Source organism: Diabrotica undecimpunctata, chromosome 6 (genome assembly GCF_040954645.1).
Source record: "Diabrotica undecimpunctata isolate CICGRU chromosome 6, icDiaUnde3, whole genome shotgun sequence".
NCBI classification, from domain to species: domain Eukaryota; kingdom Metazoa; phylum Arthropoda; class Insecta; order Coleoptera; family Chrysomelidae; genus Diabrotica; species Diabrotica undecimpunctata.
In genome coordinates, this window is record NC_092808.1 from 3362769 (window position 1) to 3389380 (window position 26612).

The window sequence follows — 26612 nt, forward strand, 5'->3', positions numbered from 1 at the left end:
CGATTTAAGAAAAGGTTCTCTTGCTACATGTAACAACTAGCTGCGAGAGTGTATCATCGACCTCAGGCCGTGAAAAAATCAAATTTTTTAATACGTTTCAGAAAAATTCTGACCCATTTGTGTAAAAATTCAACGAACCAGACCTTGGAATAGAGGAAATAGTTGAACATGGCACTCAATTACTTCTGACCATGTACAACGCTCCAATAAGCTTCAGAAAACCGAATATTCCTGAACAATAAAAGCTTACTACTATTGAAATGACTGAAACATAGGTGTAGAATGTATTTAATGGCCATTTCGAAAAATAAAAAAATAAGCATCGAAAAAACTTTATCAAGGGTAGATCAAGTGCAAAATTCGCTTTATGAAGAGCACACCCTTTTAAATGAAGTTATCCAGCATCATGAAGTTATTATTCTACGACTGCAAGACAGACTAAGGAAACTCTTTTGGATGCAGGAAGCAAGGGAAGAATTGCAGCGTTGCGTACAGTAGAAGATCAAAGACCAAGAGGAACATCTGTAACATGACGTACAGACCAAATGAAGACTCTGGTGGGAAAATCCCTACATGCAACCGTCCATCTGGTAGAGGATTTGAGATGGACAATGCAGACGACAAGCCAATAATTTTTGGAGTGTCACCATGCCTTAATGAGGACGCTGATGCTTCTATGTAAATAGAGGCATCTAACAAAGATGTTCTTAATCTTCAAAATTATTCAAAATATGTACAGAACCTGCAGTAATAAACTGGAACAAAAATGTCATTGAATGGGAATCACGATTTGCAGTTAAGTAGATTATCTTAATGTAGAACAAGGACGACTTAAAAGTACAGCACAAAAAAGTTATAGATGAATAGAAAAAAGTAACAAATAGCACTATAGAAGAACTAGAGGTACAGAAAAATAATGATAAAGAAAAGAAGGAACGAGAAAAAAGAAAAGCAAAAATTAAAGAGAAAATCGCTAAGAACAATAGATGTAATGAGATTAAATAGTATAAGTTGGCATATAGGTATTGTCACCATAGGGAGGTTTGGGTCTTCACAAAGAAACAACTCCATTTCAGCTCCCTAGGTGCTCTACAAAGGACTTCGACAAGCCAATTCGAAGTTTTCTCTGCGTTTCTATCGCAATTTGGTGGGTTAAGTAATCTCTCACAAATAAAACTCAGTTTGGTGGTGAAAAAGGAGCAAAAAAATCTAAGGACAAGTAGGGAGCAGAGCCCCGTGAAGGAGGCTCCCAGGGTGTAGGAGAACCTACATGGCAGCCGAGCTAATGCTAGGCTTGACTACCTATGGCTTGGAAAATGCACCCTTTTTATACACTTTATGTCGTATCGATATGTGCATTTCCAAGTCCATCGGCCAATGGTAAATGGTTAGGAGGTGGAAAAACGGGGCGGTGTGCGTCGACGTGTTCATTGGTCCACAGACGAAGGCACGCGATGACAGTATAAGCAAAGGAAGAAAAATTTAACAGTTAAATACAATGGTAAAAAATAACCTACTCTGTAATGGTGGAACGTGAATATTAACAAAATACGACGAAAAAAAAACGATTCTAGCAGTGTGGAGATGGATGTATCGTACGGTGAAGATCATATTTTATAAAAATCCAAACGAAAGATTGTTGAGAGAAAACAATTCAGAAAAGGGATCATGGGGATGAAAAATTAATAAATGCAACAGTATGGACACGTAATCCGAATGAATTACACATATTGATTATGATTTTAATACTAAACAAACTATTTTTTATTATTTTTTCATTGATTCTTCTACTACGACTATGAATAGATATTAATTAAATAATAATTGTATATATATTTTTAAATATTCTTTAAGAGAAACCCACATTACCTGATTGCTTAATAGTCAACAGAACGATGGCCAAATACAACACCGAACTGAGCGGTCCCTTCTTCATCGTAACGACGCAAGTGGACAGCATAAAACTCGATGACACGCTTTAGTTATATTAGAGCGGTGCACATGTTAGCTCTATTCTGTTAAAAAGAAAACAAACAACAATTAACCTTTATTATACTTTAATAAAATCGTTAAACATCGATATAGTGCGTGCATTGCTGGTCTCCATTAGTAGCGTAAACTTTGTCGTTGACTGATGATTTAATGCTCCTGTCAACTGATATGTTTTTCATAAGCTAGAATTTTTATTGTGCTTAGGGTATATACTACAATGTGGCTATTAATTTACAGGATTTAAATTTTTATTGAAACCCATATAAATTGAAAGTGCTTCTTGAAATATATATATACATTCACTTACGTTTGGTTTTGATTAAATGTTATAAATGTGTGCTTTTAATAATATTGTCTATTGGCGGAAACATTTTTTTAGATAAAATAATTGAAGCATTAAATTCGTCTGTAAACATGTAAAGACACAGACAGAAAGTAACGCTAATGTACAGTCCGGCAAGTTTTACTCCGTCTTTCAAGGCTGAATGTACTGTTGTCACTTCTTACTCAGTCGTCAAAGACAAAAATGCCACTATGCTAAAATAGTACATAAGTACATAAGTACATAAAAATGCTTCTAAAAATCATACGAACAAGCTAAATAATTCAGTTGTCAGAGACGAAAATGCAACTGAACCTCTAAAAATTAACCGAACGAGCTGAATTTTGCCGAGAATGTCAATTTTAAGACGCCAATAAAGATGCATAACAGTTTACCACTTTTACCCCCGGGTCGTCGCCTAAAAGCCCCATCTTAGAGGGGGGAAAACGAAAAAAAAATGATTTACCAATAATCTGTACGTCATAGAACAAAATGTTTCAAATAAAAAATGAAGCTGAGATAGAATTAATTTAATAAGATGAGTGAAAGGTGTTAAAACTATTTGGTAAGTTTTTTTTTTAATTTTGCTATTCATTTCGTGAACGTCCCTACAATTAGAATTACTAAGAGACTTTATTATTTGAGAGACCTCTTCTTCTACAACGGGACGAAAAAAAAGGACTTGCTCGGAGAAGGACAATTTCTATAATTAAAGAGGACATCGACATTAACAGTGGGAAGTGATGTAATTATATTCTCTGCAATTGTAGTAAAACATTGATTTATTTCGTTTGGAGGTAGATCAGTAATAAAATTACAGTCAGCTGACTTTGTAGCAATTTGTAATTGCCGATTATATTCAAATTTTTGTTGTTTACATACTTTGAACAAATCAGGATCCTTAGTGGCATCTGAAATGTGTTTAATAAGAGAAACATTAGATCTGTAAGAACTTAATTCATTATTAAACCATTGCACGGGTGTTTTTTCAGCAGTTTGTCTTACTTTTTTTAGTGAAAAATGCTTTAATATTAAGTTGTTAAGTTTCGGCAAGGAAGATGTAACGTTATAAACGTCACATCTTTATTAATTTATATTTTAATAATTATTTCATTTTAATTTGTTTATTAATTATTAATTTCTTTAGCTTCAGTTTAATTTTTACTATTTTTTATTTATAAAAATAGTTGGCGCCCCATGTTTTTTCTCTTCTTCCTCTGTCTTTATTTTTTTTCTCTCTTTCTGTCCCATAGAATAAATATTCGCCCTCTCACTTTTGTTCGGCAGACTATTCTGTTCCGTGTTGACTGACAAGCTAGTTTCATGATATCTATAGCAACATCCTATGACATCTGTGCTAACTTCATTCAGTCTCCCACTTTCTGTCAAAACAACTTTTCTGTAGTGGGATTATTTTTTGCCTCTTTTTGAAATTTATAAAAGAAGGCAAAAATTATTATAAGACTCATTTTTATAGTCTACAAATTCTCTTGGGGTAAGTACTTTCATTGTGATATTTATTCTATAATTCTGACCGCATTTCCAATGTAACCTTACTTTCTTTCGAAAGCACATTTTTTTTCTGATATATGCATTAGGACTCTTTAACAGAATTTAACTAAGTAGTAACATTCATATTTCATTTTATCCTTGCCATATGCTATTTGTTTAAGTGTAATTTTGTAAGATGGCAAGGAAGTTAAACCTTTCTTTTTGAATGTGTTTCTAACGCAAGTTGTTTCTTATCCTTTTAGTTTATTGGACGTATCAAAACTTTATTGGTTTACTGGACAGTTTATTTTTATTGGACATTTCATTGGTTTATTGGATTTATTGGCTTTATATCAACCACCTTATTTGGAGTTCAATAATTGGTCAGGACATACAGCCACGTGTGACTGCAGCTCTCTAGAAGCCACAAATTCCAATTGGAGGACCCAACAGCTAGAACACACAAGCAGCCCATCGAAGCAATAAGTAACACTTACTAACTGTTAAGCTTTGGCAGGGTTAATTATTGTTTTTTTATTCATTTAAATAAATATGTTTGGTTAAAATGTGTCTTATTTGCTATCAACTGAGAACTCAGGTTCAATCCCTAGTTTAAGACAAGACGAACTCACCCTTGAGATACTGAGCTAGGCAAGGTATAGACGATAAGCTCCCATGGTTGATTGAGGTATTATTTTTACAATAGTACTTCAATTCTCTTTGGTAATCTCATCGTTACAAAGACAGTCGAAAAAGCAGGATCATTATTAATGTTATACAAAAAGCCAATCTTTGTACTAGCTAGTGCAGGTTTAAGCTTCTGTAAACCAGAAGAAATAAACCATTGAAATGTTGGAGTCAATAAATAAAAATTGCGTTCGATGGTCAGATAAACAAGGTTCAAATACTTTCAAAAGTATTTTCAAAAAAAAATTGTCATAAATTTAAGGAGTAAATTAGATGAACGACATTGTTGTCGGAGCGTCCGCATTATCCAGACGGCAAGCGTTGGTAGCGCGGTCGGTCGCGTTAGTAGTGCGCAGTTCACGCGTTGCACATAGGTTATACATAACATTAAGTTAAGGTAGGTATACGTAGCGCTGACAACGCCGACAATGTGATCTCAACGCGACGCAACTACGGTCACATAATAACTTGGAAATTATGCGCTCCATTTTCCGCGTCATCAACGCGACAGCATTAGCGCTCTTATAACAGCTCCCTTGCATTTTTTATAAGTAAAATATAACGTTTAATCATTTGCATATTTTGCTTATTACATATGTTATCACCAACGTTAACAAAAACAGATGTTAGATACCTTATCAAAGAATAATATCAAAAAACGGTTTTTTTCTAATTTGTCTTGTCTATAATGGGTGTAGGTATATGGATAGCTCAGAAATGGAAACTCAAAGAATTATGGATAAAATCATATAAAATCTTTAAGAAACGTAGCCAAAATATCCCCGCTACTGGCCTGGTGTCATTCTTATCGTAATGTTTACGCGTTGAGTATATATCAGATATATATCTCAAAAAAATTAGGTATATCGATTAAACAAATTGGTTACATCTATTGTAGCAAGTTCCGTTGTTGATATATTTAGATTTGTACACACATAACGTTCGATTAGTTCCGCTTTTTTATGCATATAAATATAACAATGAGTTGTTCATGAGTTATTGATAACCAAATCACCGACATTATAACGATGTATAACTACCAGATTGAATTTCACTGATAATATTATTGATAAAATGATTATTTTTATTTTGAGTGAATTATAGATCTACTTTAGTATTAGAATCCTATACTATGATATATTAACTAAAAAAATGGTCGTGGGAGGTACTCAGTTATGTATTATTTGCTTTTCTGTAGGATGATATTAATTTAAGTGAAACTCTTTTCAATCATTTTTCATGTATGTCTTTTCAGTCGATAAAATTTAGAATGTAATCAATCTCTTCTAGGTAAATATGAAAAATTACTACTATTTATAATCGCACTATCAAAACTCCGTAAAATCATTTTTGTCTAAAAGGAAAAATAATTGGAAAATTTAAGATGACGAGAAATTTCTGGCCTGTTAAAAATAATTGAACATCTACATCTTTTATGTCATCTAGAAAATCCCTCTCCAATTGAAACTACAATATAATTCTCCACTAATATAACCTACCCATTTTAAAGATAATATGGGTTGGGAACAATACAACACATAGCTGAACTATTTGAAGAAAATTTTGCCGGTAAGTAATTTTCTCTCGAATGATATTCGATCAACTTCTGGTGGGGACTGGAATCCAGCTGCAGATATGGGTTTAGAGAGCTTGAGTGACCCGTTAATCTAATCTCTTGTTCAGAAACACCTTGTCCACTTAGATACTATGTTGATTCCAAGTGGACAGTTGTTGAACCAAGATCCATCATCATTTTTTCCCCTAATTCTAAAAATAATCTAACTGGGCATAAATTTTCGTTTGATGAATTTCTTACCAGGCATTTGCTGCTTGCCAAACTTTTCGAACCGCCTTGATTTGTTTTGGAAAACATGCTGGTGTATTCAATTCGGCCCGTAAATTCTCTCATAACATCAAATTTCTTCTGGAAAAATTGAATCTTGCAGTTTACAGCCTCATTGTTTCTCCAAGCAAATTCAAATGAGCAAAGGTGAAAAAAGTTTTTTGTGTTCCATCGGGGTTTTCCTCGCCGTAGCTTTGGATGACTTTTAATAGTTCTTCGGTGGATAATGCTTTTAAACTGAGTTTTCTCTTTTCTTGAACACTTTGAAGCTGCCTTTACTTGGTATCTCTGGCCAATTTCGCATATTTAAAAGATATATCTGTGAAAGGATCGACTTTTATGCCGTACTCCGTAAAATATTTTTCTTGTACCAATTTCGATGTAGTATTCCACATTGACTTTACAGACGACTCTTTATAGTCTTCGCCATTGCCTTTTTTCATGTTAACGTCATAATCCTCGAGAATTTTTGCTAGTTCCGTTATGGTAGTACATCTTTCAAGCGTAAAATTTCTCACCCGTAGGAACTCCAAAAATCTTAATTTTTCGTCGGGATTCATTATACCTGTCCAAAATTGATTACGCCTCAATGACCTTTGTCAAACTGACAACAGTAAAATTACCAGACTCCTTCGTGACAGATCTGTCATATTTTTTTCGCTGAGAAATCAAGGACAGGAAGGAGTTTTGTCAGTAGGAAACGTGGCGTTGCTATGACGTTTTGTCAGTAAAAAATAGTCTAGTGAAATAGTCATCAAAAAAGACCCCGGTTTTGACCTAATCTCTGGAAAGTGTTAGTTGAAAAGCCTACACAAAATATATTACTTCTAGACATCGTTTCGTTCTGTAAAAGTGGGATTTTCATTACATTATACGGTCCACTAAGAACGAAATTCTATCTTTTATCGAAGCTGAGCACAGTCACATTGTGTGGGAAAGATCCGTTGTACAAGGTAATTATGATTTTTCCATACCGGTAAAATGGTCAGTTTTACCGTTTAATTTTAAAGATTCTTCGACAAAGATTGAACCGGCAAGAGTAGCATTCACCAAAATGAAAAAAATATTTAAAAGTCACGACATACCATGTAATGATCTACAAAACAAACTGAGATGATTCATGGTACCGAAATTAAAAAAGTGTTAGCATATATTGAGAAAAAACAAACTCAGCTACTACAATTTTTAGGATTCGATTTGTTTGTTTCAAATAGATCAATTGAATCGGATCTTCAAAGTAACGAATCTTAATAAGAAACGAAGGAAAGTACAATTAAAAAGAGAATGATGGATTGGTCTAGAGAAAAGAACAAATTAAACGAACTAGTTCAATAATGAGATTATGTGCAATTCAAGTAAAAATGGCATGCATCTTCCGAAATTTTTTTTCTAGATTTCTCCTTTCAATTTTGTTACATTGCCATGGAAAGTAATTAAATATATTTATGAAAATATAAGAAGCTTTCATCCATAAGTTTGTTATCTTAAACAATTAAAAAATTTATTTTTTGTGATTTAAAAGAAAGTTCTTGTTAAGGTGCCCTCAAAAATCGAATGTTTTCTTAAAATAATGCTTGTTAAATTAATTGTTTTCCTTTTTGGTCGATGTTGGCTATTTTTTCGGAAAAAAAAGTATTTTTAATAACAAAGAAACATTTGTAATGAGGCTAGATCAAGTAGCGCAAGCACTTGCTATTCATAGTGATGATATGAAATGATATTCGATATATCACAAATATGCTTAGCATTCCGCGAATCACAATATGTATACGATTTTTTACAAAGATTTCGAGAAACTGGTTCTTACTAGAGAAGACCAACGAAAGGACCAAGGAAAGTACAGGAAAGACTAAGGTCAACAAACGTCGTGGAAGATCGGTTTCTTAGACTTCAAGTGCTTCGAAAGCAGACAGTTAATGCTACAGCTTTGCCTAGGAGAGTGGTAGATACTCATTGTACCATAGTTTCACCTGACACCGTATGTCGAAGATTAAACGAACAATATATATCATGTAATGTACCTACTAGACTTTTTATTGGATGCAGCTCATCAAAGACAACGCTTATAATTCTGACGTGCTTATTCAAAGAGTATGGAGAAGGATACAGTTTGGTCGTGTAGGTATAATGGTAGGGGCCGGTATTTCTTTGGAAGCACATACAGATATTCTTATGTTAGGGGCAGGTTGCCTTAATGCTGATTGGTATACTATGGAATGTTTGGAAGAATATGTGTTAGCTTTTATGCATTTTGTAGGAGAGCATGCTCTCTTAAGCCGCGATATCAATGCAACAGTTTACAGATGTTGGTTTTTAGTAACTTAGCCTGGCCTCCTAGAAGTCCAGACCTTAACCCGATAGAACATTTGTGGGACAGCTTGGAAAGAGTAGTCAGGCAAAATTATGGCGATTTTACAATTGTGGTAGCATTAGAAGAGACTCTAATAAACGAGTGGGAACAAATACGGCAACACGAGATTGCTTCTTTGATCCAGTCTATGCCAGAAAGGATAAGAGCTGTTATTTGAGCGTAAGGAAGAAATACTCGATTTTTGCATCCATATTTAAGAAATATTTTATAATTTTGATTTGAAAAATATCTATCTCAGGAAAAAAAATCTAAATTTTTATTTGTTGCTACATTAGGCAATATTTTGGAATTTGTTTTTTATTTTATGGTTTTTTATTGAACATACAATAAAAATAATTTCTGACTTTAAGTTTTTGTAATACTTTTTATTTTACTTAAACTAAACTTAGTGTCCGGTGACTTTTGCGGGCCCAGTGTATTTAGCATGGGGTGAATCTAATCTTACAAAAAAACCTTATGTCGAATAAACTAAAAGAAAAATTTAGTTTATATGTTTTCATCGCTTTTCTTTATATAAAATGAGTCACGTAATTTTTTGCTCTAATAATTTACTTTACATTCATTAGTCACGTTTAAACAAATATTTTGTCATTTACTCATTTTTCTATTTTAACGACCTACTAACGAGATAATAAAATAATATACACGGAATAATATAAACTATTTCTTTGTTTTTATACAAACAAATTTATCTAACTTTATCTCGTAAAATTCCGCTATGCCACCTGAATAATATTAGATGGAAATTGTCAACTTTTATATATACGAGAACTATCAAAAATGGTTCTTTTCAGTAAGTCTATAATTAGAGGAATAATCAATTTTTCTCCAATATAAATAATCTTCTAATAGCTCAATATACCTTTTAGGGAAGTCAGAAACTATGTTGCTATTTTGATTTACGTTTTTTCCATCCCCTTTAACCCTTTCGGCAATTCAACAATTCATTGATCTATTGATCTGATTTATTTTTTCTTCTGTTATAATTAGAAAGAAATATATTTTAGGTTTTGGAAAGAAATGACAAGGAAAGGGAAGATATACGGGTGACAATTGGCAATATGAAGATTTTGAACTAAATGGTACACAAGAAATTTGCAAGGAAAATACTATTTTATTACAATCAAAATGAAGCTTACATTATGCCATTTACAATCTAATTAAGTATGGAAAATACTGTAATCAACAAGGTAACCTATCATGTTGGATGCTGTTATCGATCCTTTTTATGAAATCCTCCATAACCACACATTGTTTATGTTTATCCATTTTCTGAGTAGTTTTGGAACCAAAAAATTTTGGATCATGTCAACGTAGCGAATAGAATTAACGGTGACGGTATGGCCAGCCTCTTCGAAAAAAAATGACCCAATAAAGCCAGTCGGACCAATGACACATCACACTGTGACTTTTTGAGAATGTAAAGGACGCTCATGGAGATTTCGTGTGTTTTCAGGAGGCCAGTATCTGTAATTCTGTTTATTAACGGTTCCATCCAAATAGAAATGAGCTTCGTCGCTCATTAGAAGATGCTGACCTAAGTTCAGAGAACTTCAGAGATCCTCCAAAAGAACTCGCATTCTCGTAGCGAAATCCTCACGTTGTTCAACATCTCTTTCCATTAATTTCTTGACAATCTGCAATTTGTAGTGGTGAACATTTAGGTCCTTATGAAACATTTTTCTAAACGATTCCCGATTAATGTTTAGCTCAAATGCCTGTTTTCGGGCGAACAGTGTCTGTATGTTTACAGAAGTTCTTACTGTTCTATTCGGACAGTGTTGATTTTTTTTTCATGACACTGTCTGTTGTTCTAAAATTCATTATCCATCTTAAGATTGTGTTGCGAGATGGAACCGCTCCACGCCTACCAAGATTAAAGTGAGTGGGAAAAAGCCACTGCGTAGTGATAACTGATTCTTGATTTCCGATAAACGTATCGTATCGTAACCCTCAAGCTTCGTACTATGTGTTCTTAAAACATCCGGCTCCCGATTGTCACCCAGTATGTCAGAAATTGTAATCCATAAAAAGAACTATTAAAAAAGAAGCAGAGACATGCATTGAAGGAAAGACGAAAAGAAACAGAAAAAAATCTTAAAGGAAAGAGACAAAAAAAATGAAATTACAATTATAATAGGAAACAGCCACAGATGGAACAAATTGCAAAAGTAGAAAGAGGATAGACACCGTCAAAATAAAACATTCTACCGAAAAGTAAGACATAAAAGAGGCTCGTATCTAAGAACACTAACTTTGTTTAATATAAAAATCAAGAATTGCTTACCGCCTAGAATAAAATATTCAAATTATGGACTAAATATTTAGAATAATTCCTTAACATTTAAAAAGTCACTGATAAAAACAACGAAATAAAGCAGTAGCAAATGAAAGAACTATAAATAACTTCACAAAGTCTAGAAAACATTAGCAATGCTATAAAAATCTTAAAAAACAGCTAATCTCCAAGACTGAACAACATTGATCCAGATAATTAAAAAAGGGGATCATGAAGTAAAATCTATTAAACAATAGTAAACGATTGGAAATAAAACATACATACTGCGGAGAGAACGGTATTTCAACATTATAATAAAAGAAAAAAGGACTGACTTTGCTACAAAGATTACTACCCTTGGCCGAAGAAATAGGTGATTACTGAGGCTCCAGGCATGGAAGATCTACAAATTATCTATCTATTTCCTATTCTAAAAATGTTTAAAAGGTATTGGGAGTATAATTAAGACACATACCAGATTTTTATAGTCGTTAAACAGGTTTATGATTCAATTAATCGTCTGAAAATAAATATAGAACGCAATGGTTGAGATAGGTGTACATAAAAAAACTGGCTGCGGTAACGCTAATACGTGTAAATAAATCCTTTGCAAAAGTTAGAAATAAAGAATTGGAAGGACAACCGCAAGGGCTTTCTGCGTGAACTCTAGACTTAGATAGAGAAATCCGTTATTCCTATTGTTATTTAACCTAGCATTGTATTGTGCCATGAGAAAGGTTAAAACCGACATAGATATTAGGGGAAAATTTTACAAAAGCTTAGTGCTAGTAACGGTTTTAGAACCAACCCTCCTGTTCAAACAGATAATGGAAGATGGGCTAGGAGCAACAAAAAAGAAGCCTAAATGTTTGCCGATCACCTGGTGAATGTGTTCCAGCCAAACCTTCCAGACAAAAACAACCTTGACAAAACAAACGAGACCCAACCGTTTTTAAAACCACAGTATCAACTGAAAATAACCTTGCAAAAATTCTCTACCAAACAACCAGAAGAAACGATCAAACTGAAACTCTAAAAAGTCTCCTTGTGATATGATCTGATTACCACCAAAATCCTTAAAGAACTCTCCAAAAATGGAATTTAGAATCGACACAGATTTTCAATGCAATCCTAAGAACGGGTTATTATCCCATTCTATGGAACGTTGCACAAATTCTTCTTCTTCTTCTTTTTCCTCTTTATATGCAATTCTGCTTGTTCATTGGCGGATTAATACCTCTATGTAAAGTTGCCACTTTATCTTCTGCGTGGTTGTCCGATACTTCTTCTGCCGATTGGTCACTTATCTCTTGCTATTTTGACGATGGGTCTCCTCCATTTTGATTATGTGATTATTTCATTCTTTTTTTCTATTTTGTGTCCATTCATTCATACAGAATGGGAAACAAAAAATCCAAATATTATGTTATGCAGACGACGCCTCATTAATCGCCGAGACAACATGAGCTCCAAAGACACGATAGTATCATCATATTATCAAATATGATAATATCAGCAGAAAAAACCAAATGTATGAAAACATCTAAATACCCTTCTTCTACTTTGAGTGCCTCTCCTATCGGAGATTGGATATCATTAGGGCGATTCTAATTTTATTTCTAAATACCCACTTCGATGTAAAATGGAAAGTGATGGGAAAATAATAAAGCAGGAGCAAGGTTTATATATCTGGGAATAGAATATATATAACTAGTTAAGGAGATGTTGAAGAAGAAGTACGACAACAAAGCTTAAAAGCAAGTAAAGTGGCGGGATCTCTTAATGACACAATCTGGAAGAACAAACACCTAAGACAAGATACAAAAACAAGAATCTATACACGGCAGAGACAAGAGCTGACACATCTAAAACGAGATGACTACTAGAAACAACAGAGATGAAAATATTCCGACGAATATCAGAGAAAAGTCTGTTGGATAGGGAGAGAAGCTAAAACATAGGAAGAGCATGCAATATAGAAGACATAAATAGATGGGTGACAAAATGGAAACAGGAGTGGAACGAACACATTAGTAGAATGGCAGAGGATAGGATAGTACGAATAGTACGAGATAAGTCACCAAATGAACGAGGAAGTATTATCAGACCAAGAAAAAGATGGTGCGATAATTTAAACAATTTATAAGGATAATATTGAAGAAGAAACAGGTTTTAAAGCCTACATACAAGAAGAAATAAGAAGAAGAAGATGATGAAGGGGGGATCAGCGTCCAGGTTTAACGTAGATATCTTCGAGAGACTTCAATCAAAAGTCCTACGGGTTATTACAAATGCTCCATGGTATGTACCAGTATGTACCTAATCAGTTCATTACTCATGACCTTCCAGTCTAGACTTATAAAGAAGACATTACAAATTGCTTCCAAAAATATGCTCTGAGGCTTGAAAACTATCCTAACAATCTTGCATGTTACTTGTAAAATAATTACACAATTTACTTTTTGTAATAGTACCTATTAAAGATTGTAAATAAATGGGAAGTTAAAAAAAAATTAGTAGCACAGGGATTAAATTTAGAATTGGTATGTCAATTTTATCAATACAAAATAAATTAAAAAAGTACGTTAGCCAAATCTAAAGCATGTTGCTCAAATTTATACATAAATAATTTTATTATAGAGTTCATACATTTGTAATGTTGTCAATAGATAAGAGTAAAAATGAAGGGAATACTCATGTAATAGTTCCTACCATTTACCTTGCAATTTTTGACTTGTGTATAATAATTTTTACAGTTTTCTTATGTGCTTATAATTTATTATCAACCTATCAATCCACCCAAAGTTAATTAAGTCCTTCGTTTTACAACAACATTTCATACAAATAAATCATCACCATCTCTTGTTCTCATGAAATGTTTCTGTTTGGTCACACCGGTCTAGGTTCTGGTAATAAACGTAAAAAATGTGTTTAGAGCTTGTAGTTTATGGTAATATTATTATTCATGCGCTTTTTACCGTCGACGGTAGAAATAAAGCTCGAGAAACAACTATTCTTCTACCTACTTTACTGCTATGTTATGTGCATAGATAATATTGCGTAAAATGGCACTAATTTTCACAGTTTACAAATACGGGGTAATGGTAGAACAAAGCCGTTTAAAAATCGTGTTCCGTATAAATTGCAAATTTATTTTAATCCAAAATTTAAAAACAATTTTACAACGGGAATTGAACTCACGTTTCGAATTACTTATATACAATTGTTATTAAATTGCAGGGGGATTTTTATTATATCCCTGCACAAAAGGGGGATACTGGGTACACAATACAACATTTTTTAAAATATGCGGGTTGCAGTTTACTTACGTGTTAAAAATTTACCATTTGCTTTGTATTCGTTTTTATTCTCATAAATAAATCATTTAAAAGCGCTCGTCGAAAAGTTTTGGGACTTTATTCTATGTTACAGCTCTCCAATTGTATAACCTTAGTTTCATCATTGGCTTTACAATACCTAGTGAATCTTGGCCTGCTCCAGGATCACCTTCCATCATTGTCCTTGGTTTCTCAATTGCGCACTCTCAAGTCTTCTTCCACTTGGTCCCTAAACCATGGCTCTCCTTCTCACTGCATCCGTTATTTGGTTATAAATGTGTTTCGGCAGCTGCATCATGTTAATCTTGATGGGGCTAGTAAAATCAGCATTACTATAAAGGCATGAAAGCTCAAAATTACAGCGCCTGCGCCGTAATCCATTTTATTTTACGCCTTTATAAATACGTCTGAGGATTTTAAAACAGCTTAAAAATTCTACATTGCTTTTTGTCATCCTCCACGTTTTTGGCGCGTAGGTCAGGACGGACTTGATAAGAGTTCTGTATATCAATATTTTAGTTCTTTTTGTGACTATGTTTGTTACAAAAGAAACTACCTTGATATTCTCATGCGCCTTGGTATTTGTGATATATAAAAGCCTTCACACTTCAGACCTCGACGATAGCTTTAGTTTTTTCAGTCGCAGAATATTGTGCACCAGTATCGCTAAATAATACACATAGTAACAAACTGCACTCACTGGCACATAAAATCCCAGTGAGATGGCTCCCTATTTTAAGTAATATTACTCCACCAGATCTACGCCCCGTACAGGATCATTAGCGAGAGAGTACCAGAAAATTGTAGCAATGTACAATTACCAATCCATCAAGATATACTACACATCACAAAAGATGACCAGCGACTGAGATCTAGAAATCTTCCAATCAGAACTGCCCTAAAAATTGATAATATTTATGATATACATTGGCACTGGTTAACAAGATGGATGCCAACAATGGAATCAGACTATTTCTAGATATTCACCCCATCTCGAGGCTTCATAGGATCAAATCTGCCCCGGTCCACCTAGGCGGGGCTTAATCGCATACGTACGGGATATGGTAAGTGTGTTGACTCGCTGTTCAAATGGGGTCATGCGAAGAGTCCACCGTGCTATTGCGGATCTCCTAAATAGACCAAGAAACCACTGTTTTTTAGATTGCCCAAATCATTTGTATCGTGGAAACCTCCAAGACTTTGTGGAATGTTCCCCAGAAGCAATTGAATGGCTGGAATAAGTTAATAGAGAATAGGAAACGCTGGAAGGATCTTTTTTAGTTAAATCCTTAATTATCGACATTATGTCGTCACTTTTTAATTTGAAATAAATTTTAATATATAAAACAAAGGTTTTTAAACCTCATTGGAAGTGGATATACGCACGTGTTTGTCAAGTAATTAATATACCTATAACATGTTTTTTACTACCCGTTAAAATTTTACCCTTTTACTGCACATTATCACGTTCACGCCGCTACCAGATACATGGGTCTGGTATAAACTTTACGTTCAACCTGCACTGAAATTTGGAGACCTTGCGCTACCGCCGACAATGACAAAATGGCTATTTATGAACTAAATATTATGATATAGGTACCTACGGAATCGTCATAATGTGCTTTATATTTTAGTTTTGTTTTAAGTTACCAGATGCCAGCACCTGGTAACGTCCCACAAAGAAATTTTTCACGCTATGGGATTTACCGGAACTCCGTATCTGGTTATTAGTGTTATATTGTACATATAGGTACTTGTACATGTAAACATTGTACAAGTGTGTTGTTTTTTTTATTAAAATCCATAAAAATGTCGTCTAGAGGCGAAAAAATGGTTAAATTGGTGCTGAACAAGCACCAAAATGCTTGGATACAAACTGAAAGTGAATATGATAGTGATCCATTTAAAAACTTGTCTGATGAAGATCCTGAATACACTCCTAGTGAAGATAGCGACAATTCTGATGGGGAAGAATCCATATATTTGAACGAAGAAGTATCCAGTGATATAGAAACTGATAATTCTGAATCGGAAAAAGAAATTGGTAAGAAGAAAAATGAATTTTATAATTTGATTCTCATTATCTTATTTTTAGGTGATGCTGAGGAAGATGTATGGACTGACATTCAGGAAACAGATAAATTAGATTTTGATAAATATCCTACAGATTCCAAAATAAATATTCAATGTGAAACTATGAGCCGAACAGTAGACAGTGTTACCAGATACGGGATCTGGTAACGTCAGTAAATGTTACTGACAAATTTAATGCCGTCGTGAACGTGTTAAAGTGGATTTACTTACTTTCTAGGACTCACTGATGATGTCTGATACGACCGAAAATATTTTGATGTTACAACTGATTGGTTTGGATAATTTTTAAATTTGATTATATCAATTACAAAAAAAATTCCTTTATATTTTTTATATTATAGTATATAGCCAGGTATTGAGAATAGTTAGTTAGGATTTTTTATTGATTTAGTTTTTATTTATATAGTGTGACAAGCGACATCACATTCAAATATTTTAGAAAAACGAGATATAACAACTTTATTACAAAAGTTTTCGAGTATAAGTACGACTGGCTGTGTTTGTCCAGTACTATCCCAACTACAGATGCGTTAACTGGCCTATTTTTCGCTTTACACGTGTGCAATGTTTTTATTTCCAATTTCAACGATTTAACGTGTCTCCATTAATTTTATACACAGCGATAACGGGCACACATATAAATTGTTATTGTCGATTTAACGATTCCAAGACACGTTCAAGACAATACACATTTGAATAGCTTTAACAGGAATCACTATAGTTATTGCTACATCTGAAAAGAAAATATGCGATTGTAGAATACTTCCTAATTAAATAGGTGCGCGAGAAGAAGAAAATACATAAGGAGTAATGTTTAGAATTTAACTTTAACCTTTAACCAGATAGGTCATATTTTTGGACAGAAATGGAAAGCTCTCGTCTCACAGACAATTGTATACAGTGTGTAAAAGCTAAATGGGATAAATTCATTATTTAGGTTACTGTACATATTTATAAAAAATCCCGAAACACGTCAAATTTAAATTATAACTTGACATTCTTTAACGTGAAAATGCAACCCCTACCTTTAACCCCCTTAGAATGACAGGTACAACCCCCAATTTTTAAAATAGGAAGTATAGGCTTGTGATATATCGTTTGAAAGGTCTTTTCATTCTCCATTCAAAAATGTTGTCGCTTTCAAGTTTATTAAGATTAATTAAGATAAAATAAATTAAAATCATGTGGTTACCGAAATTCGTTAAAATATACTCAAAACTTATTTCCCGTTTAGGTCTTGATAATGAGAAAGTGAACAAAAACCATAGCAATGTGGTTTTTAGATGGTAACCATTAAAAAACTTTAAAGCATTTCCGTGGCAACGTTATTTTAACACGCGTTAGTAAATTGTTTTATTTAAGTTGTCAGTATTTTAATTTAAGTAAAAAGTTCGTTCAATTCAATTCTCAAAAATGGTTAGATTAACGGAAATGCATAAAATAACAGTTTTACAAATGATTGGTTACGGAGATAACACCCGAACACAACAGGAAGTAACTCGCCTATTTCATGAGAAATTTCCTAATTTATCGCCTATATCCCCAAGGAACAATAAGTAAAATAGAGAAGCAGTTTTGCGAGTTTGTTCATGTAAGGCAGATAAAAAAAGCAGCTGCCAATGCACTGAGTGATGAACTCAAATTAGATGTGTTGCTTGAGTTTCAGGAAAATCCACATACATCGAGTAGACAGGCATCCACTACATTCAATGCTAGCCATACATCGATAGTAAACATATTAAAAGAAAATAAATTGCATCCCTATAAGATGATACCTACTCAGGAGCTCATGGAAGACGATTTTGATAGAACTTTTTTTTGTGAGCAAATGTTGGATAACAATACTATCCAATTAGAAGACGTTATGTTTTCTGATGAGTGTACTTTTTCACTTAACGGTCACGCTAATCGGCGAAATTGCCGCTACTGGGCCACAGAAAATCCTCACTGGATGAGAGAAGAACACACTCAATACCCTCAAAAGGTTAGTTGGGCAGGGATTGTAGGAAACAATATCATTGGTCCCTTTTTCATTGAGGGCAACTTGAATGGCAACAATTATTTTTCACTACTTCAAAATGATGTCATTCCAACGTTGTCAAATTTATATCCTGATCCAGGAAACCCTCAAGTTCCAGCGAATACTATATGGTTTCAGCAGGATGGAGCACCACCACATTACCAACTTAATGTCCGGCAGTACCTCGATACAATATTCCCCAATCGGTGGATAGAGAGGCTAGGATCGATTGAATGGCCAGCGCGATCACCTGATCTTACATTATTAGATTTCTTTTTATGGGGATATGTGAAGAGCCATGTGTACAAAACTAAACCTTCTGATTCAAATGACTTAAAAGAACGAATAACGCTTGCGATTAGGTCGATCACGGCTGTTATGTTAAATAATGTTAGAAGATAGAAGACAGTTTTATTTAACATAACATCTACTTCATTAACATTCATAGTTCTTTTTCGTGTTCTACATTTTATTACGTTTTGCATTACATTTTAGTTTTTGATTGTATTGTAGCGAATTTCGGTAACCACATGATTTTAATTTATTTTTATCTTAATTAATCTTAATAAACTTGAAAGGGACAACTATTTTGAATGGAAAATGAAAAGACCTTTCAAACGATATATCACAAGCCTATACTTCCTATTGTAAAAATTGGGGGTTGTACCTGTCATTCTAAGGGGGTTGAAGGTAGGGGTTGCATTTTCACGTTAAAGAATGTCAAGTTCTAATTTAAATTTGACGTGTTTCGAGATTTTTTATAAATATGTACAGTAACCTAAATAATTAATTTATTCCATTTGGCTTTTACACACTGTATATTCCCTATATATTTTTGTCATTTTAATATAAAATATTTAACAAAAAATAACCTTATTTAACCTTCTTAAATGTGGTAAATAACATATTCTTCGTTAAAATAATCTTTAATTTATCAAAAAATACAGTAAACTGCAAGTAACTATATTGGGTAAAAAAAATTGTAACCTTTTAAAAGATTGTCAAAAATTTATAAAAAACTAAAAACTAAACTATGTTTTGATAGATAGTAGATAACTGTTAAAGTAGAAAAGGAAACTACATATAAAATAATTAAAAAAAATCAAGATTATGGTCTGCAGCAATCACTGACTTTCCTCATGTTCATGTTTCCTGGTTTAGTACAAGAATTTTCGTTATTGTTAAGTTTTCTTGTACGAGACGAAGATCGGACCTCAGTTTGACACAATCGAAGTCTATTTTTTACCATATTAGATTGATACGGCTAAAACACTGTATGTGGAAGGCAACGAGAAAACACTCCATTATACTCCCTATGGAAAGAGCATAACGAATCATGCTTGAAATATCACTAAGAGACAAGATTAGAAACACCGAGATAAGACGTAGAACGAAGATTATGGATATTGTGGAAGAAATTGCAAAAATGAAATGGCGCTGGGCAGGTCACGTAGCCCGATATAATGACAACAGGTGGACACGGAGAATTCTAGAATGGAGACCAAGGACGACAACAAGAAGCATGGGAAGACCTCAAAAAAGATGGGTAGATGACATAAGAACAGTGGCAGGCAAACAGTGGATTATATTGGCGCAATATAGAGAAAGATGGAAGAAATTGGGAGAGACCTACATTCAGGAGTAGATGGAAAATGGTTGACAAAGAAGAAGAATACTCCCTATTAAAGTCTTCATTGCATCGATTAGTGAAACGAATAATTTTACTGGACCGGATTACATGGAATGTAACAACTTTATATGAAGCCGGTAAGCTGAGAAATCTAGTCTCTGAAATGGACAATCTAAATATTAATAAAAAAGAAACGTCAATAAACGTACTTTAACCTTGTTAACTATTGTGGCTTATTCCCATTTAAATAGTAATTACTAAATATTAATATCATGGGGGTGAGTGAAACAAGATGACCAAATACAGCGAATTCCATAGCAAACGGATACGCCGTTTATTAATCTGGAAACCAAGACCATATGCATCGGAACAGAGTATCAATAATTATTAAACAACATATTATTAAGTATGTCAGTAATTTTATCCCAATACCAGATAGATTAATGTAAATACAGCTGAATGCCAAACTTGTAAATATAAATATAATCCAAGATTATGTCCCCACTGTTGACGCAGACGAGCAAAAAATTAAAGAATTCTACCATTAAATAAAAGAAGTGCTAAAACTATTAAAGAAACACGAAACAACAATAGTTATGGGAGACTTTAACGCTAAAGTTTGGCAGAAGATAAGGCAAAATATTACCGAAAACCTTGGCTTGGGAGAGAGAAATTAAACAGGTGAACATCTAATTTAATTTTGCCAAGAAAATGACTTCGTCATTACAAATACCTGGTTGTAACCTCCAGAAAGGCGCCTATACACATGGAATTCCCCTCAAGATGGACAATAAGGTAGAATAGTATGAAATCAAATAGATTACATCTTAATAAACCACAGACTCCGAAACAATATTAACGATGTAAAAACTCATTATAATCTATTCTGCTCAAAAATACGAATTAAATTAAAATCGCCAATCGACAAAGCCAACTAAGCCTAGTAAGATTTATTTGAACCTTTCAAAAACGCTCAAATATGTGTACATATATCACAGCAGATAAATAGAAAAATACACAAAATCACTAATATACCAAACGAAAACAGAACCATCAACGAATGGTGGTACCACACACAGAACTCGATTTTAGAGGAAGTAAGAGAGACTTTGAAACCACCTCAAATATTGGCAAAAAATGAGTGAATGACATACGAAATCCTGGACCTGATGGAATTCCTCCATCAAGAAGATCTACAAAAAAAACACGACAATTTCAACCTCCACAGGTAACTTAAATATACCTCCGAAATTGGGAAGTTGAAAAATGCTCACGTACTTAAAAACGCAGAAGGAAAAATTTGTAATCACGAACAAGAGTGCAAAAAATGTGATATATACATCAGTGACCTTTTTGACGATGCTTCTCGAGAAAATGATACACTTACACATACTACCTGTGACAATCAGTTGGATAGAAGTCCCAGTATACTGAAATCAAAAGTGGAAAAAGCGGTACAGCAAGCCAAAAATAATAAAGCACCTGGACCAGATCAAAACCCTGCTGAGGAACACATTAAGTTTTGGGCGAGAAAAACATGACCTACTTAACCACTTTCTTTAACAAAATGTACAACGAAGGAATAATACCAGATAATTGCAATTAGTCACTGTTTATACCATTACCAAAGAAAAGCAGACCCATCAAATGCAGCGATTTTAGACTAATCAGTTTGATTAGACGAATTATACAAAACCTAGTATTTCTTCTGTGCGAAAGTAGAATGGCTATTACGTAGTTTGGATTTAGAAATAGTGTAGGAACTAGAAAGGCACTATTTCGTATGCGCATTCTCTTACAAAAAGCTATGAGTTTAGACAGAACGTTTATGTTTGTTTCATTGACTTACTTACGGAGGATACAAAAAACTTTTTGTAGAAGAATAAAAAGTTAGCCGCAGAGTCTAGGAAGTTGGCTGGAGCAGAGCTACAACGTAAAGCCCCCTAAAGTGTAAGGTACTCTAGAAGAGGCCTTGAATATCTTCCCATTGGTCAATTGGCCTGAAAACTCTCAAAATAGAGAACCTTAGCCTCTTCTAGAGTACCTTATTCTCTAGGGGGCCTCCTATCGGGGATCTGCACTTCCTAGACTCTGCGGCTGACTTTTTAGTTCACTACAAAAAGTTGTTTTTATTTCATTGTACGTAAAATACCGAAAGTCTAAAGAGAGGTGGACATAAGCAGGGGGTACTTCGCCTTCAATACACAAAGCCCCTTGGAGAGCGTTCGAGGCAGGAAGACAACTTGTATCAGTCTTTTCTCCCCGGAGATGATACTATAAACCAATTTTTTTTTTGTTTTTGGTGTAGAGTCTAATGTGCTTTTAGATGTTTTTTTTTTAACTTTTGAAGATCAAATTTTGTATTTTTCACCAGTGGGATTACTGTCTAATGACAAGTCTATGTCAAATATAGATTGCTATAGAATATTATGCAAGGGAAAATAGCAGGCAAACGCAGTCCAGGATGAAGAAGAACCTCATGGTTGAAGAACTTGCAAGATTGGTATGGTGTTGATACAAGCATGCTATTTAGGGTGGCAGTGAATAAAATTAAGATAGCTATGATGGTAACCACCATTCTGAAAGGACATGGTACATGAAGAAGAAGATCCCTGTCTAGTAGTGGCACTTAACCATAGCTATGAGAGTGGCTTTATAAGCCAAAAAGCTCTCTGCTACGAATTCAAATATTTTACACACTTTTAAAACACTTTCCTTTTCCATTCATTCAATTGTAATAAAATTGCTTTTAAAAAATATTAATGCCCTAATACACAAGAGTAACAATATCTTATATACATATTTTCCAGCCGAAAAGACACGCCACAAAAAAAGATAAAAGAATTATACTTAAGCGAAGTTACGGGACATTTCAAAAATATTTACACTGCAAATTGACATTTCTTGTGACAAACACATCATGCTAAATGTAAATTAGGCTTGTCTGTAATTCATTTTCGAGATCTGGGAAGACCTTTTTGACCGCTTCAAACTTTCTCCCGCTAATTTTATTACAATGAAAATTCGAGTGTCACATCGTCTCCTTCCCTCGACTCAGAAGCTGGCAACTTCCGAGAGGAAAGCACGGAACAGTGGCGTAGCTAAAGATAGTTAAAGGAATAAAATATATAAAACTCTTTAGTTTTCAGTAATGAACCAAGTAAACCGAGAGAAACAAATAAAAATGAAGTAAGTATAATGTTGACAAACCGAATAAAATATGGAGTTGTCATAAATCGCTTGATTCTCCCAATAGTGTAATAGTGGCATAGGAAAAGACAACAAAATTAACCAGGTAATACAAAATAAACAATAAAAGAATACCCAGAAACATAAATAGCATAGATGACGAACGAATGATCAACTAATAAATGAAATATCACAAGAAATAAAAAAAGGCAAGGAGAAAAGTACTAAAACTATCGAGGAAAGAAAAATATGAGAGTGCTAAGTTAAAACCTTGAAAATAGTTTATAAATAACAAAACATCGTTAGAAATATGTAGATATAATAATTATATAGTAGGGAAAAAGGCAAAGTCCCGATTAAATCTCTGGTTTACAGTTTCTGGTGGGTCATACACATTGTTTGTTGAGAAGAGGCTACTATAACGAAGGATCTGGTGGCCAAACTTCTGTTTATTTACGGAATATACAGCTTGGAAATTGAAATTGGTAGAATAAACAGTCAAACATAATAAGAAGACCAACATAATTTGGAGACAATTAAAATTGGCTATACGAAATTTTGAGAAATTACAAAAAATTGTTCCAAAGAGTTACTATCGCCCACAGTAGATTATTACCCGATACTACCGCCTATGCTGTTACCTTAAAAGACTAAACACTATTATAATCGTGGTTAGTCAATTGTTCTCTTTCAAAAAATAACTAGAAAATTTAGATCTTCTAGAACAAAATAAAATACTCTAGGTCTGATGAGTGTACAGCACAAAAAAACGTGATACTATCAATCAGGACAACTAAATACTAAACGACTCACTCTTCTTCTTCTTTTGGCATCATAACCCTGGATGGGTCTTTGCCTGTCTGGCTATGTCCTTCCATTCAGATCTCTCTTGTGCCCTTCTTCTCCATTGTCTTATGTTCATTGTTTTCAGGTCGACTTCCACGTCATCCAACCATCTCGTTCTGGGCCTTCCTTTTTTTCGCGTTCCTATGGGCTTCCATTGTAACATTTTCTTTGTTATTTTTGCATCGTTTTGTCTCTGCACATGTCCCAGCCATGACAGTCTTTGACTTTTCACAAATCTTACAATGTCATAACCTTCATTTAACTCATTAACCTAGTCGTTTCTCCTGATTCTCCATGTGCCATCTTCCTCTTGTACCGGGCCATATACTTTCCTCAGTATTTTTCTCTCAAATGTCCTGAGTTGGGCTTCATCTTTTTTTGTCATTACCCAAGTTTCACATCCATAGGTTACTACGGGTCTAATCAGTGTTCTGTAGATAGTCATTTTGGTTCTTTTGTCTAATAATTTCGATGTCATCAATCTTTTATTAGCATAGTATGTACGATTCCCACTGGAAATACGTGCATTAATTTCGCTACTTACGGAGTTCTTCTGATTGATTTTTGTGCCGAGATATGTAAAGGCATCCACTCGTTCGATAGTATAGTTGTCTATTGTGATATTATTTTCATTGTCAGTTATTCTTTTGACTGTCACATAGTTGGTATTTGCTTCGTTTATTTTGAGACCTCTTTTTCTTGCTTCAGGATCAATTTGTTTGAACAATTCCATTAGTCGTGGCTTATTCCTACTAATGATGGCTACATCGTCTGCATATGCAGTAATTTGTACTGATTTGGTGTTTATATGGCAGGTTATATTGGTTTTTCTGATGACTGCCTCAAGAACTAGGTCTAATATAGGTCTATGTCGTATTCATAAGCTTTTTCTTGTATCGTTCTTAGTATGAATATGTTATCTGTAGTGGCTCTTCTTCTTCTTCAAGTGCCGTCTCCATCAATGGAGGTTAGCGGTTATGGTGGCAAACGTTTGTCTATCTTCAGCTGTTCTTAAGAGTTCCTCAAATCCAAGTCCTGTCCAGTTTCTGATATTACGTAACCAGGACAATTTTTTTCTTCCAATTCTAGGTGTGGCTCTATTTAGTCTGAATCCATTTTGATAATCACCAATTATATTTTCGGAGTATTCTAATAATCTATTGTAGATTATACCAGAAAGAATTTTGTATATTACATTTAGCAATGTAATTGGCCTATAATTCTGGCATTCCCTCTTATCTCCTTTTTTATATATTGGTTGTATGAGGCCAACTGTCCATTCCTCTGGCATTTGCTCCTTCGTCCATATTAATGTTATTAGGTAATGGATTCTTTCCCAGAGTTCGGATCCTCCATGCTTTAATAATTCTGCCGAAATTTTGTCCGTTTCTGGTGCTTTATTGTTTTTTAGTTTATTTATTATCTGAACTACTTCTTCATAACTCGGATTTTCGATGTGCAGCTCCGCCGTATAATATATTGTCTCGTTCTGATCATTATCGTTGTCTGCATTTAGATTTTCTTCGAAATATTGTTTCCATCTCATTATAATTTTTTGCTTCTCTGTTAGTAGTTCTCCGTCCTTGTCTTTGCATATCGTTAGTTTTGGTCTAAATGACTGTGTGCTTTCTTTTATGCATTTATAGAATTTTCTGCTTTCGCGTCTGTTGTTATGCTTTACGATTTCTTGTACTTGTTTTTTCATAGCCTCTCTTTTCTTTCTTCTGCATATTCTAGTCGCTTGTATTCTTTTTCGTTATAAATCTCACTGCTATTTCTTGTGTTTCGTTGAAGTTGGTTAAGCCTAGCTTGCCTTTTTTCCTCTACTGCAGTTCTGCATTCATCATCATACCATTCCGCATTTCTTTGCCTTTTGGCTTTTCCGACAGTTTCCTCTGCTGACTTCGTTAAACGACTCACTATTCATCCTAATTATCTATAAGAACTATAGAGTTTGACTGAACACGGAAAGAAATATGGAGAATGATTAGAGGACAAAGAAAAGAGATGAACAAACTAATAAAAACGAAACACATTCAGAACAAAATATGGCAGACTACTTTTGATTCGTATTTACTAAACGTGACGACAATGAACCACCAACACCAGAGGTGATGACAAACGAAGAAATAAATATTGAGGAGGGAGAGGTAAAGAAAGCATTAAGGAAATTAAAAAACAGAAAATCACCAGGAGAGGACAGAATACCGAACGAACTCCTAAAGTATGGAGGACCATATCTGACCAAACAACTACTAAAACTAATACAAAAAATTATAGAACAAAACAGAATTCCTCAAGAATGGAGATCAAGCACTCTAATACTTTTTTTCAAGAAGGTAGACCAATCAGACCCGGAAAATTACAGAGGAATTAATTTATTAAACACAACACTAAAATTAACATCCCAAAATGATAACAAATAAACTGAATAAAATTACAATACTAGCAGAAAAACAACAAGGTTTTAGGTCGGGAAGATCATGCACCGACGCTATATTTATAAGTTAA

General features: G+C 33.9%; 1 protein-coding gene across 29 annotated transcripts in view; it reads right to left on the reverse strand.

Moving 5' to 3' along the window:
* Positions 1-26612, reverse strand: part of trol (terribly reduced optic lobes) — a 1082793-nt gene that overhangs the window by 368639 nt on the left and 687542 nt on the right. Inside the window, exon 2 of one of the 29 annotated variants that reach the window (XM_072534019.1) lies at positions 1870-2015. The exons of the other annotated variants lie outside the window; for them this stretch is intronic. Within the exon in view, the coding sequence (XP_072390120.1) occupies positions 1870-1960 (91 nt within the window). The 5' untranslated portion in view covers positions 1961-2015. The remainder of the gene's footprint in view (positions 1-1869; positions 2016-26612) is intronic. 29 annotated transcript variants of the gene reach the window in all.